This window comes from Rhipicephalus sanguineus, chromosome 8, assembly GCF_013339695.2.
Source record: "Rhipicephalus sanguineus isolate Rsan-2018 chromosome 8, BIME_Rsan_1.4, whole genome shotgun sequence".
In the NCBI taxonomy this organism is placed as follows: Eukaryota; Metazoa; Arthropoda; class Arachnida; order Ixodida; family Ixodidae; genus Rhipicephalus; species Rhipicephalus sanguineus.
In genome coordinates, this window is record NC_051183.1 from 54,849,847 (window position 1) to 54,867,258 (window position 17,412).

Sequence of the window (17,412 nt, forward strand, 5' to 3'; positions counted from 1 at the left end):
AGGCCAGGCATGCAGACGCAAAGCTTGGCTGGCCCCCATCTTCCCGACACGGCATGTGCCCTATTGCATGTGCCCTATAATAAGTGTTATTTCTCCCTATAAATGTTATAAATCTCTATAAGTCTCTCTATAAATGTTTCTCTTATAAATGTCTCGCTATATATAAATGTTATTTCTCTCTCGCTCTCTCTCCTGAGTTTTCATTTAATGCATAAATGCTTCTATGCCTATTCAACGAGATAACTGTCCGTCCGTCCGTCGATGTGTCACGTAAGACGATCATCGCCATAAAAAAATACCTGAGCACGTGTTTCCGGAGAAAAAAAGAAATCTTCACCAGGTGATGAAAAATTTGTCCTGGTCTGGGATGAACCTACCAGGAAAAACTTTACTTCGACTGCAAAGCTGCTTGGGCACTCGGATGACTTTCCAGCGTAGCTTCGAGATAAAAAAAACGGCCACTGATTTACTTCAAGTCGTCTGCGTGAACTTAGCGAATAGTTATATGAGCTTTGGACGACATGTTAAGTAAGTCCTAACCAATAAGAACAAATGTTTATACAACAAAATACCGGTACTATAAAATATTAAGTTTAAAGTCCAATCTAACAGCAGCAATGTCTATTGCGCTTTCGAGCGTGCGCTCTGTTAGCCTCTGGAACGCTGCACGCTTTTACAGGGAGCGAATTGGACTAATTGGAGAGACGGCGGGAAGAAAAGAGAGCGCACGGCAACCGCTGTTAATTAACATTCCTGAAATGCGCGAGCGCACAGCAGTCGAGGAGACGGGCGCGTTCCGACCGGGCGGCCATCTTTCTTCCAAACTGTCACGTGGACACGTGCGCTATACGCCAGAGCCACCTACTGACCGACGAAAAGGGTCGAGGGCTGCGCAGGCACGTCTATACATATACTTCGTGCTCTCTCGCCGGTCGTGGTTGAGGGCGTTGGGTGATGGGCGCGGAAGAAAATTGAAGCAGCCCCACCAAAAAAGCCTAAATCGTAGTGGGCGGATTCAAACGTCACCACGAGACGGCGTAAACTGCGGGGACAACGACAGCCGGGAGGTGGTGTTGACGTACAGCGTTGTGGGAAGCCTTATTACGCATCGCTGGGTGCTTGGGTACACGTGTTTGCAAAGGCGTGCGTACAGGGGGGGGGGCGGGGGCGAGCGGTGTGTGTGTGTGTGTGAATTCCCCACAGCCTTCGAATGGATTGCTCAGTTGGTCGTCGAGCCGAGGCTAATGAAATACCCTACGCTTTTACGTGAAGCCACCGGCGAATTCACTTATAGCTGCGGGCGCTGGCACTGAAATGAGTGCAGCCCCCTTCAGCACAGTGAACTCGAAGGACATCAGAATGGTTCAGCAAAAAAGAAACAAAAAAAGACCGCACGTTCTTCACTGCATCTTAAGATGCAGTGAAGAACGTGCGGTCTTTTTTTCTGTGTAGAGAAGAACCTGTGTAGAGAAGTTTCACAGTAGTATCCGTGCGGAATCCGCGGCAATATGGCAATTTTGTTATTTATTTGTCTGTGTAACAAAGGATTGATTAATTGCAAACATTTTGTTTGGAATGAAAATTCTACCGGCAGAATGAGAGGACAGCCTGGTCTCTCCGGTTTTCTACCCATCCATGGCCCGACCGAGAGCCGCTGCATCCGGAGTCCTTATTCTGCATGGACCCTTTCGAATCCCGCCATCTTGTAGAATTCTCCATCCTCTCAAGTCTGATTGGACCACAGGGCTGATATGGGCCCTCTGATTGGTTTAAAAGGTCGCCGTTACGGAATGTGACAACATGAAGGAATATGACAATGTTCGTGATGGCACCCCCAGACAGGATTATGCCTGCGAAAGAGGATGGGTACCCAATGCTTAAAAGTAGGATTGGGAATGGCACCTACCCGGGGTTTTAAATGAGCCATCCCCTGCTCCGCGACGGTGGCTCGCAAAGCTCTCCACAGGGAGTGCATTGCGCTTTGTGATAAGGAAGATTAACATAGGTGTGATTTTGTGAGGCTTGTTTGTGGGAAAGCGTGCTGACCATGTCGAATGTCAGCATCAGAAAAGCCAATAATGAAACTTATATGGATCGCAGCTTCGAAACTGTCGTGTATGACTAGGCCTCGGGAACATGGTTGCCTGAAGCAGGCGCTATTGCACGGAAAGATATGCAAATTGATTTCATGGAGAGCATAGAAGTATATATACTACAGATGAAGCGCCTGAGAATAAGAAGGCTCGTGGGCACACAGCTACCAAATTTCACCGAATAGTGTTACGCGTTTCCATAGTCTTGTGTGTATAGATCTCGGAAAGTGACAAACCAACCAGACCCCCTAGAACAGGGGCACAGCCAAATATATATATATTTTGTGGTGGTGGGGGGAAGACTCAAGCGTCATTTATGTATGTTCGTGCGTGTGTTTGTATGTGTGCATGTATATATACACATTCAAAATTGAAAAGTTCCGCCGAGGGGGAGGGGGGTTGAAACCCCCAAACCTCCTTGGCTCCAGTACCCTAGAAGACTTCCGGATGATGTGACAGCTTCTCTTACACAATGTGGCCGTTTATGACGCACGAGGTTGCCAGTATTTGCGGACACTAATTAAAAAGAACTGTTTCGATGTTTTCACCGTAGTTCTGGTTCCCATCAGCGAAGCACTTGAATGTGGCTCCTCAGCCACTTGATGGATTGTAGCGCTCAGCGTCGTTTTAATAGGTCGAAAAGGCGTCCAGATCAATCAGCATAAGACGAAGCAAATTTTATGTTGAGCGCCATCTTTCCCGTTCTTTGTTTTCTTTTTCATTGAAGAGCAATGCGGAGAAGGTTAGCGGATCTTGCTATCTTCTTAATCAGATTTTTTTTTTTATTTCACCAAAAAAACCTCCTTCTAGAAATGTATATTGGTTGAAGTCCATTATGGACAGCTAGGGTCGCCCAATAGATCCTTCTTCAAGGCATTCGGGACGACAAGAATACATGACCACAAAGCACAATACATCACACAGCAAATACAAAACACCGGGAATACTACCTTAGCAAGATCATGTGAGCACATTATATAAAGATGAACAAACTTGTAAGATCACACCACGGTTTCATTCGTCAATGAGAAATGAATATACATAAGCATAAAGAACATTACAGAGATCAGAAAACTGACTTTCTTCCACGATGAATCTATGTATATTTCGATTGTTGGACGATTTAATACGCTCACGTAACACCACCTGCATTACGACAGATAAAATTGTAAGAAACGAGCAGGGCCAGAAAGGCCGCCAAGAAACGTCGTGACGTCGACGAATGCCCGCCGATATTGTAAGATTGAGGCGTTGCCTTGCGGGGTGCTCGAAGCACGCCCACGCCAAAGTGAATGCGATTGCGCCTACACTGATCGATACATGTACGAATACAAGTTCATGTTCGCGGCTCCGATATTACATACCTGTCACCTGGAGGCTTTCGATCCTGTTCTATGGTATATGGGTTTAAATGCATGGCGTTGCTGTGGAGACCTTAACGGAAACATACCCGTCCCGCGCAGTTCACGTGCATTGTACTCCAGAAATGCGGAAGAAACTGACATAAAAAATATACCATGAAATAACGAAGGAAGAAATCAATATTAATCAGTCTATAGATGGCGGGACGATGTACTTTCCAGGCTAAAGAAAAAAACTTTGTAAGCGCCACTTAAATACATTCGATGATGCCTGCAGGCCACCTTCGTAGCTGACGCAATCCAATCGTTCATACGTTTGAAATCTACCGCAGGGGGTAGGACAACAGAAAGCTTTTTTTGGCAGCGTCGCTGCAATCTGTAGTGTTGCACACGTTTAAAACCTTACAGTAAATTACACCCCTGACGCAGGACACCACTTAGTAACACATCCTTAACGCAGGACACTTAATTACATCTAGTAAATTACAACCTTAACGCAGTACACTTACTAATTACACCTAGTAACTACAACCTTAACGCACGACACTTCGCAATTACACCCTTATGAGTCCTAACTATACCCTCAATGCCGGACACTGATTTACACCTGCTAAATTACACCCTGAACGCAGGACACTTAAATCGGCCTGTTAATGATCAGAAGAACTTGCACTATACCGGCCCAGTGAGTTTGTACAAAATCGTACAATCAATGTTCACAATGCTAAATCTGAGTACACGGGCGCCTGTGCATTCTACCCGCCACCGGAATGCGGCCGCGCCGAGACCCGGGAATCGAATCCGTTACCGCAGAGTAGATGCAAATACACCAGAGAACGGCTATATAAAGGTCCCCTAAAGACCATCGAAACACGTGGGAAAGCGTTCGAAGCGCCCTCGCCCGGAGGCACGATAAACAAATGACGGGTGTGCGTAAAAGTCGCACACCGCCAGCCACTATACACAACGCCGAACGCGAAGCGCGCTCTGCCGATACGGCGCTTCTTCCTCCACGCGATGACCACGGGCGACTGACTTATTAAGTGCAACGCGGGCACGCAAGGCGCCATCTTTATCTTCATCTTCGTCTTGGCGGCCGCCGCGTCTGGCTCCTTCTTTCGCACGGTCGGGCTATCGAGCTACGAGAAAGGCCGCGTGAACCGCCACGGGCGCGACCGAGCCGCAGCGGGGAGCTTTCCAGTGGAAGAGCTCTTTTTGAAAGAAAAGGTAAAGATGGCGCCGGCCAAGTTAAAGGCGTGCCTCCGCGAATCACCCGTTATAAATATTCAATCGCGTTTGAGGGAAAAACTGTAACGTATAAATATACCGTGCTTCAGTATAATAGTATAGCTCGTTATGTTTGCCTTTAGAGGCTCGTTAACTCTAGTTCTGAAATGTATACATAGACGCTGAAATTACAGACCAGGGAGACGCTTCGCGAACGCAGGATGTACAACAAATCCAGAAGATGTGGCGGATTTATGCACCGCCTGTTGAAGTCACCGATCCGCCGAAGTGGACCATATTCCTTATAGCTGCCCTAAATACATTATCGGAGAGTCAATACGGAAATGGACATTAAACTTAGCTTAATGTGTATATAAAGCTCAGCTATTGGGCCACGCCGACTGAGCCTTCAGCCGACATGGACAAAGCCAGCTGTGTATACTACGCAACATAAGAGACAAGACGGAGAGATAAAAGAGTGAGTTAGTGTCTTCTATGGATCCCCGAAAGAAGACCAGAAGAGGCCCCACGTTCCAGCTCACGCACTAGCTTGCTATGACGCCCTGGGACTTGACGGCGTTTCTCCTGAGCAAACAAACTGATTAGCAGCGTTCAGTTAGGATCGATCAGTCGACGAAGTGTTCGAGTCAAAACTGCCGCCAACAACCAAAATATCTATCTATTATCTATCTAGCTATCTATCTATCTATCTATCTATCTATCTATCTATCTATCTATCTATCTATCTATCTATCTATCTATCTATCTATCTATCTATCTATCTATCTATCTATCTATCTATCTATCTATCTATCTATCTATCTATCTATCTATCTATCTATATCTATCTATCTAATCTATCTATCTATCTATCTATCTATCTATCTATCTATCTATCTATCTATCTATCTATCTATCTATCTCTCTATCTATCTATCTATCTATCTATCTAATCTGCCCACCCGCCCGTCCGTCCGTACACAAGAAACAGCTAATTAACTGACCAACGAGTGTAATGCGCAAAAACAATTCACCCTTCAACGGTTGCTGAAAGACTACAGAGTAGCGCGCTCAATGCATATCGTTGATGCTGCGGACAAAAGACATCAACCTAAGGCTCCATTCGCTTGAACTGTTAGGTGGCCTTGCAGCGTCTTATAAGGTGGCAAACAAACTTATAAAACAAAACAAAAAAGAAGTAAGAACAGTGAGGAACAATAAAACGGAGGTGAGAGAAGTGCTTCCTTCCGCAACGGGCATGCCATAGGAAGCCCCAAGGCACGGCGCTTCGACAAAGGACGTTGGAACGCGTTCTCAAAGGGTTGTCCTACGCTATCCCTTCTGCGCATACACGCACTCCCACGGATTATACGCTCAGACCGACGCAGACACGCACGTATGCGGTATATGCCCCACCGCACGGCGAGAGACAACAGGCCGCGCGGGTACGCGACCCTGAAAAACCAAAGGCGCGGGCCAACGCGAAAGAACTGCCGGGCATGGCCGCACTAATTAACTATCCCACCGACGATCGACCCGGTTTGCATGCTTGGCGGCCATCGCGCCGGCCTGTGAGACTGCCGGGAGAGCTCTATAGTTTCCACCGCGCGACAGCGGTCCGCGCGAAGCTATGGCCGTGCGTGCTCGCTAATAGCCGGCTCATAAAACATACACTGTATGAGCGTGTACTGAGACTCTTCAAGGCCTCAGCGGTGTCGTGAGCCTTTAGAGCACAGGCTGCCGTCTCGGTTCTTCGGCTGGCGTTGGCTTCCTCGCACCGGAACAGTACGGTGCACCGGTATACAGAAGCTAAGCGGTAGCGGCGAGTCATATGACATATTCGGCGATGTGATTTGCGAAGGCAGGGGGGGGGGGGGCGTCGACACATTCGACTGCGAAGAAAAAGAAGGAGAGTGTAACTTTATTTATCCTCAGTGCTTCAATATTAGCGGGGCAGGCTGGTTGACTTTCATAACCTTTTTTTTTTTTTTGCGTTGCCTATTAACGCTTCCTCAGAAACAAAAGTCTTCAGGTACAACTCTCGTTTTTCTTATTCACACTGTGCAAACTTAAAGGACGAAGCCGCAACTCTTCTGCCAAGTCATCTGCGCTGCCACGGCAACATACACAGCTACGGTATATACAGACGGGTCCACGGTTAAAGGGAACACGTGCGTGCAGGGCATGTTTGGATTTCGCTCTCTTGCAAAAACGTAGTCGCTTAGATTTGCATAAAACTTCTGGTGGTTGACAGTTCTGCCTCGTTTTGACAGACTCGTGCAGTGCATGAACAATGTTTTCCTGTCCACTGGCTGTTAGAGGGCCAGCAAAATGAAAGGTGCTCATTGGAGTGTTCCCTTTAACAGCGGACCGTACTGCACACCACACGCTGAAACGTTATGTATATCTTACTATTAACTCACATAGCCTGAATATATGCGACCACGTAAAATGTGACAGAAGACTCAACAAAAATTGTTGGGGGTTTACGTTCCAAAACCCCGATATGATTGAGAGATGCCGTAATGGAGGGCTCCGGACATTTCGACCTCCTGCGGTTCTTTAACGAGCACCTGAATAAGCACACGGACCTCTATAGCACTTTGCCTCCATCGAAATGCGGCCGCCGCGGCCGGGATTCGACCTCGCGATCTTCGGGTCAGCAGTCGGGCACAGTAACCCCAAGCCCACCGCGGCGGGTGGTAACTGCAGACCTAAGGGCTAGCCGAACGTGACAAATGGTTTTGGAACTAGCACGGACCTGCCGTGATGCCCGAGCGGTTAAGCTGTTCTGTTAATTAATGAGCTTTTAGTGCTATGATTGGCTTGATACTGTCGTTCGAACTCCTGAGGGTGTGAAGTAGTGTACAAGAGTACCAGACAAAGAAAAAGAATCGGATAACTTCAGAGTTCACCGACATGTCCATAGGTTACGGTGTGTGGGTTCGAAGAGCCGCGGTCACAGTGGCACCAATTACTATACCGGCAGTGACAGATCGTTAAACCGTGACCTTCGCTATAGACATCACCCAGGAATTCGTCCTTCGCTGTAACGAAGCCGAGGGCGTAGCAGCGAAAGTTCGTGACACTTGCAGGTCGAGTTATATGAGTAATGAAACGAAACGCGGGGTGCGGCACCGGCGCAATTACACAGTGTTGTGAGACTCGTAAGACACTTCGAGGCTGGGCCCAGTGACCGTCGCTAGAATTCTTTAATTTTTTTTTTCTTCCGGGGATTCTGTTTAAGACGGGCCACGCTCTCGGGGTGAGATGTCGGCCGTAGGAGGCACATTGGAAAGGTCGAGATCTAATGAAGTGTCGGGGGTCGGTAACATTTCTTGTGACTCTCAGAATGCATTGAATTCCACGTGATTACGAATCATTATCATCATCTTTATCAAGCACAGGTACCACCATCATCATCGAGCGTCATTATCAGAATCCACGCAATGACTTAATCGTCAATCCGAGCACTTTGAAATGGGGCTCGTTGAGGTATACAGATGTAGTACCTATAGATGACTTTTCGTTTTGAACACAAATGTGACGACCTTTTGCGTCACGTTCTGCAACAGGATGTGCTGAGGTGGACGATAATTTTTGGCCGAATTCAACTATCGTGTTTACTCTAATGCCGCCGGCAGTGGCAAATGTTGGCTAACATTGGCTACTGAAGTGAAACGCTAAATAAGTGCCGACCGATTCATTGGTGCCGGTAATTTCGTTATCATAGTATTATAAGAGTAAAGAAAGGTCAAGGCTACTTTTTTTTTTCTTAAGTTTCGCGCTCAAACCCCAAAGACGGTAGGTAACGATGTCAAGGATCTCGAAGTATTCTTTCGAGCACTGGCCACGTTAGGCTTAAGAAGAGTTCCCGAAGCTTGCCTTTCTCAGGCCCCCGTGGAACACAATGCAGTTGATTTTTACTGATGAAGGATTACCTATGGTCTAGATCGAGCGCAGTCAGAATCCACGACATAACGGCGTGATGGTGGCAGAGCTTGAAGGTGACGTGACCACTTCTCTTATTTTTTTCTTATTTCTTGCCTTTTCTGGCTTGCCATGCCCCTTATCCCGGCAAGAGAGGAAATATTTTTTATTGCGATACTCAATTTACTGATAGAAACGAACTAATTTTAATGCGTAAGTATGCTCGGGCTATTCACTCGAAAAACCGAACGTCCTTAAGGTAAGGCGTTACGGTCCGTAGGAATACATGGAGTGTTACGACGCAGTGCTGTAGAAAGAAAGCATGACAGTGCGGTTACCGCGGCCAGTAACCAAACAACATATAGTGCCCGTGAGACAAGTAACCATATCATGCAGTCGGTGCAACAAATCATCTTACCATACAGTCGGTAACGAAATAAAGCGGCACAGCACAGTTGCCGCAGCGAGTGACAGTACTATACATTCGGCAAAGGAATTAAGTGACTAGAGCTTCCATATGAAGCTAGCCTACCATACGTGCTAGTATCGGTTAGTGTTGACTAGGGTTGGCTAGACGATGACTAACGTTGGCTGGAGTTCGCCTACGATGGCTTAATGATGTGGCCTATAGTATTGGCTCTAATCCCTGCAGCGTAACCAGAGGGGAGGTGGATTTCGGGGTTCAATCCCCCTCGGAACTAACTTCTACATTTTATGTGCATATAACGCACATACACACTCATGCGCACAAACACACGCACGCGTCCACCTGAATGAGTGGCGGGGCGGTCGAAAATTTACTCCCCCCGAAATAACGTTATGGGTATACGGCCCTGGCTTAGTGTTGGCTAAATGACCAGCGTCCGCTCAAATAAAGGAATAGGCAATCCACACATATACCTGACAACTCCCTATTAGGGACTTTCTGCTGCATCTTTTTCTCCCTTTAGTGTTACTTTGAGCGTGCCTATGCCTTGATTCCTAAAATCAGCGCGGAAACGTACGCCTCATCGACCTCTGCTCCTCTCTTCCACTCACGATCACGCCTCGTCCTTAGGCGCTTCTTGAGTCATTTATAACGGTGCCCATTGTTTCGGAAAGGCAGGCCTTCTGGCAACGCCCAGGGTCACCCCTGCTACACCTACCGGTGATCTTGACTTCTTTCTCGGTCCATTTACGCTGGACGTCTTCTTCCTCTTCTTCTTTATTGTGTCTTCGTGATGCTTTTCATGCCTATTGATTTCTTCTTTCATTTGAAGCTCTTAGCGACAGCCCCGATTATTGATTGCGAGTATCACGGTCGTTTCGCCAGTGGTACGTGTCATGCTGAATGACTTATGAAGGTCTCGACGCACGTAACAGCGAGGCTTGTCAGCTGCTGGGGAAGTCGCAGCTGCTGGGGCAGTCGTACGTGAAGCCTTAGATGCGTCATCATACGTGAAAACTGACCATCGGCGGCTTCAACACGATCGAGTGATGCGAAAAATCGTCACGTGACGAAATCACCATATGACGTCATCACCAGGTCACAGACCGGCAAAATTTGTGACGTCACTATGACATATTTGGTTGAATGTGCACCGTGGCGCAAACGAGGGACGAAGAATGGGATGCCACGAGCACTGTCGACACGAGCGTTATGTGACGATCATGGAGGCAGTGCAAAACCACGTTAGGTGCAAAGGGCTTTCGGAGAGGGGGGTGTTGAGGGAATCAATACATGACTGAGAAGAAAAAGAAGATGGCTTTCGACTTCGAGTCGTCTTAGGCGAATACATAAGAGATCACTGTGAGCTTTTTTTTTTTTATCTGGTGTGCACGTTGCTCAAATTTTCAAGGTTGCTCAATTGTTGATATCAGCAGGGGTCAGTAAACACGTGAAATCATCGAGGCCGAATTGATTGGCAGGCTGGGTGATAACTATTTCCAAGCCATCGATCACCCTCTGTTCGAAAGAGTTAGCCTACCTGCGAAAACACAGTTAAGTCTTTAAAAACAGCGCGATTGATGATTGTTAAAAAACGATGTTGCCTATGTATACGTGGTCACCTCTCTCAAAATAATCATTGTTGCATGTTAGCGCCTGTGTGTGTCACTTCTATCATTGTTCCTGTCGTTTCTTGCGCTACGAAACCTCATATTGTCATACCAACACGCCCAAAACGCTAAGTTAACGACGACGATGATGATGTAGTTGCACACGAATAACCTCCTGTTACCACCGCCACCACCAGAATATATCGTGCGGGACTTTCCCAACGAGTTCATCCGGCGCAAGTATGCATCGTTGCGGGCACCGCTTGCAAATCGTGGAACTATTCTCACTCTATCTGTGCTTTCCGAACGTGAAAAGGGGCTTGCTCTCCCATGGCTTCGCTTGGTCGACTGTTGCATTCTTCGTATCACGGCTGAAGGTGAAGGCCGCACGAGGGAAAAAAATAACGAAAGCTCGCGTGGCGCTTGCACGAGACTTGCAGAACGACAGGAAACGCAAATTGGCAATTTTTAAAGATAGCTCGTGTATACCTTAGCGCTGGTTTGTGGCGTGTGTTTTGGTAGCTGTTACGCCCGCTAACCGGAAACACTAGACATCCGGTGACCGTTTTCGATAAACATATGTAGCAATATTCTACAATTCTACGCAATAACGTATAATTGCTGGGGTCTTACGTTCCAAAACCACGATATGATCATGAGGGACACCGTATAGTGGAGGGGTCCGGAAATTTCGACCACCTGGGGTTCTTTAACGTGCACCTAAACCTAAGTACATGGGCCTCAAGCATTCTCTCCTCCATCGAAAATGCGGCCGCCGCGGCCGGGATTCGATTCCGCGACCTTCGGGTCAACAGTCGAGCATCATAACCACCAGACCGCCGTGGCGGGGGGTGTCTTCGAATTTGTACTAAACACACGCTGGACTTTGATTGGGAAACGCAGGACGCAATTGGGAAACGTGGCTCCTAAATTGAACAATTAGGAAGTTGATTATTTAATCCTTGTAGTTAGACACATGGGTATAATGGTGTATCATGTTCTCAAGCAAGCAATGTTCACATTTTATCGCGAGAGCATTAAAGAGCTCGTTTCGCAGAAATTCGGGCGTCGGTGTCGGCGTCGTCGGTTGTGAGAAAAAAATAAATGTTGTCCGAGAGCGCTAATTCTAGATAGATACAAATGAAGAAATAAATAATAACATATATTCGGCCGGATGAGAATCGAACCCAGGCCTTCTACGTGGCAAGCAGGTGTTCTACCACTGAGCCACGCCAGTGCTTTTTTTTTCTCTTTCATGGTATTTATTACAAATGTGCGTAATTAGCATACATAACGAAGGAAATACTCAAGGCGGCCTCTACCAGCGTACAAGCGTTACACAGAAGTCCTAAAAGGGTATGGAAGCAGTACACTTCATGAAGAGTGGATACCAGTCCGGTTGAAACAAGTACTGGCGTGGTCAGCTAAAAGGCCACGCCAGTGCTTGAAACTGCTTGGTAAAAAAAAAAAAGCTATAATAATGTCATGTAGTAGGTGAAGTCTCCTTAAAGCATGTAATATATCGGGGCAGAATCGTACAATCGTACCAGGCGTCAAAACAAGTGAATTACGCAATGAGTGGGCGCTTTAAAGCTGTCCACCCATTAGAAAGTGTGCAGCTGTGCAGGTGCGCATGGCACCTTAGGAACATGTAGCGGGTATTTCGCAAATTTGCAACAAGAAGAATTACGGCGTAGTGGGCAGTTAGAAACTTTACATCCAGTAGACAGTCTAGGATACCTTGAAACGGCCAATGTTCCTTGAAACGCGCATAAATGTTCCTTTCATCGCTGCGCGGTTGAAGGCGATGCGCAGGGGGCCCGAATACGCTATCGCGTTCTACTCTTGAAGGCGAAGCTCAAGTGTTATCCCAGTTTTTCTTTATATATACTATAGGGCAGATTATCAATGTGGAAAACAAAACGAAGAGTCTTTCTCCCGTGGCCCCATTGTCCATGTTCGCATTGAATAACAGTACTGTTAGTGAGTCAGGCTTTATAAAAAGTACTAATATTAACTGAGAGCGAAGGATTGTAATACGAGTCACGAGACTGGCAGCTTCTTTTTCCTTTAGCAACTGCTGGGCTACTATATTCACTATATGAGTAATATTTTACGCACCAAAACAATTCATTTTCTGGTTGCAGCGTCTACAGCAAAGCGACTTAATCATTGCTTTGTTAATTGATTACCTGGAGACAGGACTTTTTTTTGTCGTAGAAGTTCGAACAATATTTATAGATTTACTACTGTGTTTCCACTGATATTCAGTCGTTTTCACTTGATTGTGTGCTTATTTATTATTATTATTATTATTATTATTATTATTATTATTATTATTATTATTATTATTATTATTATTATTATTATTATTATTATTATTATTATTATTGAGGAAGCACATACAAACTACACAGCGTTTAAAAGGGAGTGAGCACGGTTCAACTGAATATCAGGCAATTTTTCAGCAAGAAAATTTCGGTTTCTTAACGAAAACCTACTTCAAACGACTGAAAAGCTACATCGGCCTTGGGCGATACTAAAAAAAAATCTGTTCGAACTGCAGACAAAAAGTGTTAAAACGGTGTTACTATGTTGTTGCTACGGACAAGAGCAGCATAGCAACAGGGCAGGTGGAAGACATAGATTTTTTTTTTTTTTTGCATTTCAAAATAACCATGACATTCACACAGCGATTGTTCGCTCGCCGTACGTAAAACTGCGATTCGCTTCCGAAAAGCTTTTGTTCGTCCTTTTCATGCTTTTTTATGTTTTCATTTGTATAACATGAACAATGACTGCTAACGTATCGTCCCTGTTTCGCCGTCGTTCCTGTGCCTACGCAACTTTCTTATTTTCCCGACTGACGTAGGCAGCTGTATGACGTCAGCTTGCTGGCCCCAACTTCCGCTTCTGGTAACAATAAAACAATAACAATAAAAACATGCTCAATTGTGTTATTTCCGCCTTGTTGGGCGGTGTTTTCAATGTAATCATATGATGTCTAGGCATATAGAAATTGTCATATTTGTTATGAAATAAGAAAAATATTAATACATAACCGAACTAAAGCCAATGTGTCCCAGACCACGTGACCTACAACACGTTCAGGACAGATAATTAAGTCTCCTATATGCATCTGTCACTTTACTCATGATCCTTATCATCATCGTCATTATCATGGTCATCAACATAACTATCAATAATGTTTTTCGTCCATCCATTCATTCATATGATCATCACAGTCATCATAATATTCGATCGCTTTGCAGGAATCGAAGGTTGCTCTCCCAACTATCTTTAAGGATACAGAAGACAAGAAAAAGAACGCTAGCCAATCGATGACTATGAACTCCTGAAATATAGCTTGTTGACTTCTTAGTTTTTCCTTGAAGGAAGCCGTCATGCGTAAACGGCGTTTAAATCGAGATGTTTCAAGCCATACAGTATGGCAGAAATACAGCATAGCATTAAAGTTGAAAAACATGCACACGTATTGTTGCGATGTCTCTCCCCATGTGTAATATGGGTCGCAGCAAGAAATTATGTATACTAGATAAATATATACAATGGAATCAATGAAAACACTAGATGTTTTGATAAGATGTGTATAAGGTATCATTGGCAGCCGGCAGATTTATCGCGTGACACTTTCTTTGTGGACATTGATAATAACAGGCTTTGTACACGAACAATCATTTCGTAGTCGATGGACCACTCTAAAAGAAAATTAAGCTACCCCACTGTTGTCTACATCTGCGAGTATACTAACTAAATATGACGTTGGCTGTGATACTTTCTCGTGTTTCATAGTTTTCCCTGCCTCATTTCATAATGTTGGGACATCCCACAACACTAAGTCTAGGGTCAAGGAATACAATTACGGCGGTTTGTAGCTTGTCGAGTTAGAATGACAGTTTCTAATGCTCAACGACCACTACAACAATTCTATCAGCAGGGATAAGCCAATCAGGTAAGATTGAATCGTGTGTTTCGTGATATTCCCATGATCAAGTCCAGCCGGCGTTGACAAAGGAACAAATTATTTAAGGACTGCGCAGCGTTATTTATAAACTGGCGGTTTCAATCAGTTCAAGTAGCCAGAGTAACCAATTTTTTTTGTCATTGTCGCCATACTTTACCATACCCAAAAATTCCAGTTTTTTTTTTTTTTCGCGTATATCCTTACACGAATACAACGGTACTACAAGGAGGCAAATGTGTAAATGTGTATTCTATAGAAAATTTTTAAAGTCTACTCCCCCTTACGTTTTACAATTTCTCGTGTATTGCAGCATTATAATATAATCCTACGGTATAGATCATGGAATAGGCCTAAGATGTCTACAGTAATGTTGCGCGCTGCCTGCCTCGACACTGACCTTGAAACTGTACAATGTTTACAGGCAATACCGAGATGTAATTCATGATCGATTTCGATTAAACAATGCTGGGAGAAACCGGTGAGTCATGAACGCATGTAGAGGGGAGCACGTGGAGTTTATTCATGTTAACGTAAAGCGTTAAAGGAGGAATGACAATTATAAACCTCCTTAACAGTGCCTCGTAAAATAGACGGTCAGTTCGGTCTTGGGAAAGAGGTTTCGTGCTAACTTGGTTTTCGCGTGCGCTATCATGTTTCCCGGCAAGAAAAAAACAAAAAAAACAAGTCTTGCACAAACTCCGAGATGATATACGACCCTGAATAATACATGTAGGGCCAGCTGTATGCATTTTGGGAGGCAGGATTTCTCCAAATTCGTTGCCTCAGACAGTGCACGAGAACCTGGAATCTCTTTCTTTCTTTCTTGTTTTTTTTTTTTTATTCTTACAAGACATAGCTTGCGCATTACTCACTAAGTAAAAGGGTATGAACAAAGCCAACAGCTAACAATTGCAAAAAACACCCAACTTCTCGGAAAAATTTTGAAAAAAAAACGAAGAAAAAGGCTTGTCACAGATGTTTCGTCTGCTAGAAAATCTTCTGCCATTTGTTTTTCGAAACGGTGAAACAGCAGCTCAGCTGTCATTTGAAGCATGGTTACGTTTCTTGTAACCCGAAAGCAACGATGATAGAATTGCAACCTTTGGTAACAACATAAAGACCCACAGTACCGACAACGTGCCTGAATTTCTCAAAAGAATAGAAAAAAAAAAGAAGGCTTAACACAGATGTTTCGTCCGTTCACTTTCTGTATTGGTCGTTTTGAAATTGTGTAGCAATGGCGCAGCATATATTCAAAACAACCATGTTTAGATGTGGCAAACAACAACGACAGCAACAACAACCTGTCGGGATGGGTCGAGAACTACCCATTAGTTTCAGTTTTTAACTCCGCGGAAAGAGAGCACATATTTTATGCAAGAGCCACGTTATTCACTTATGGCTCGCGCAGCCACAGCTGTAACTCGGAAGTCGAAGACACATCTGTTCAGCGAAGCGCAGATCGTCTGCTAGTACACCGCGTGCAACCGTCTGCAACAGATGTTTCGCGCCAACTGAGCGGCGATCGCCGGCGTTAATGATGACGAAGAAGAAGAAGATCCGCTGGCAGCTTACCTTCTCCGGCGTTCCACGGTGCTTGTCGTTGCCCTGCCAAAACCTGCGGTCGTAGCCGCGGATGTAGCCGATCTGACTTCGCACGAACTCGAACCCGGGGTTCCAGACGAGCGATCCGTAGCCGAAGACCCAGATGCCAGACGACGAGCCCATCTTGACACGCGTTCCAAGAGCAGCAGCAGCGGTAGTAGTAGCCTTGCTGGGAACCTAGCTTCACTAACGCACGGGCAGGGCCTTGGGTATCGCTGATTTTGAAGTGTCAAGGTTCACTAAGTTTCACTAAATTTTCGAGGTCTCTAATACGCGTGCCTAAAACCACCGGCGAATATGAAAACCGGAGCAGACGCCGGGGCTGGCAGGCGGGCCGGCCATGCAGAGCAGACGACGCGCTGGCGAGGAGGAAGTGGAGGAGAGGCGAGAAAACCGGTGCAGGGGCGCTGCGGTGCCGAGCTCTGGTCCAATGGCGGCGCTCGCTGACTACCACGTGACTCGTCACGTCTGTGGGTGATGCAAGGCGCTCCGCAGCTTGCGAGCACGCGCTCGGGGCGTCATTCGGTTTCTTCCGCAGGCTTTTGAATGTCGGCAACGGCGTAATTGTAGCCTTGCGGGCGTTTTGCTTGTTGCTTGTTTCATCGGAAAAACAGGCGCTTCTCGTAGGCGTGGCGTTTCGACGCCGGAGCTCGCGATATGCAATACTGCCACTACCTCACTCGGAGGAGTCGAGGGCACGGTGTTTCGTTTTGTCTTTATATATTATCGCCAGGAAACCGGAACGCTATCCGCCTCTTCGCTATTTCTTTTCTTTTTTCGCTTACTTCGTCTACAACATCTACCGCGGCACAGGGTTAAGGTCAGCGCCGGTCTCCTGATGTCACCCAACCTTTCGTGACGTCAGTCGTAGTCTTTTTTTTTTTTTTTCTTACAGCTGATCGAAGGAAAACAAGGAGCGCCAGAACCTTTGTTACGTTCAGTCCGTAGTAGGGGCCAATGTTCAAGTTTAAAAACAAACTGCGTCAAAGCTTCCTCGATCAGGCAAGCAGGACAATGACCACATGGTGGTCATTGACCCTCTTAGTTTGAAGGATATAAAACATTCTTCTTCCATTTTGTTTTCTTTGAGGAGTACCAGTGCATGCATATACATAAACACTTATCTGAATCTTAAGTTTATGAATAATAAGAGCATGTCATTAAGTTTATTACA

The 17,412-nt window shown here is 45.7% G+C and overlaps 1 protein-coding gene across 1 annotated transcript in view; it reads right to left on the reverse strand.

Annotated features, from left to right (window-relative positions):
• The window catches only part of LOC119401930 (putative glutathione-specific gamma-glutamylcyclotransferase 2), a 27,235-nt gene extending 10,369 nt beyond the window's left edge, over nt 1-16,866 (reverse strand). The window contains exon 1 of the mRNA XM_037668954.2: nt 16,209-16,866. Coding sequence (XP_037524882.2) covers nt 16,209-16,361 — 153 coding nt within the window. The 5' untranslated portion in view covers nt 16,362-16,866. The remainder of the gene's footprint in view (nt 1-16,208) is intronic.
• Nucleotides 16,867-17,412: the final 546 nt, after the last annotated feature.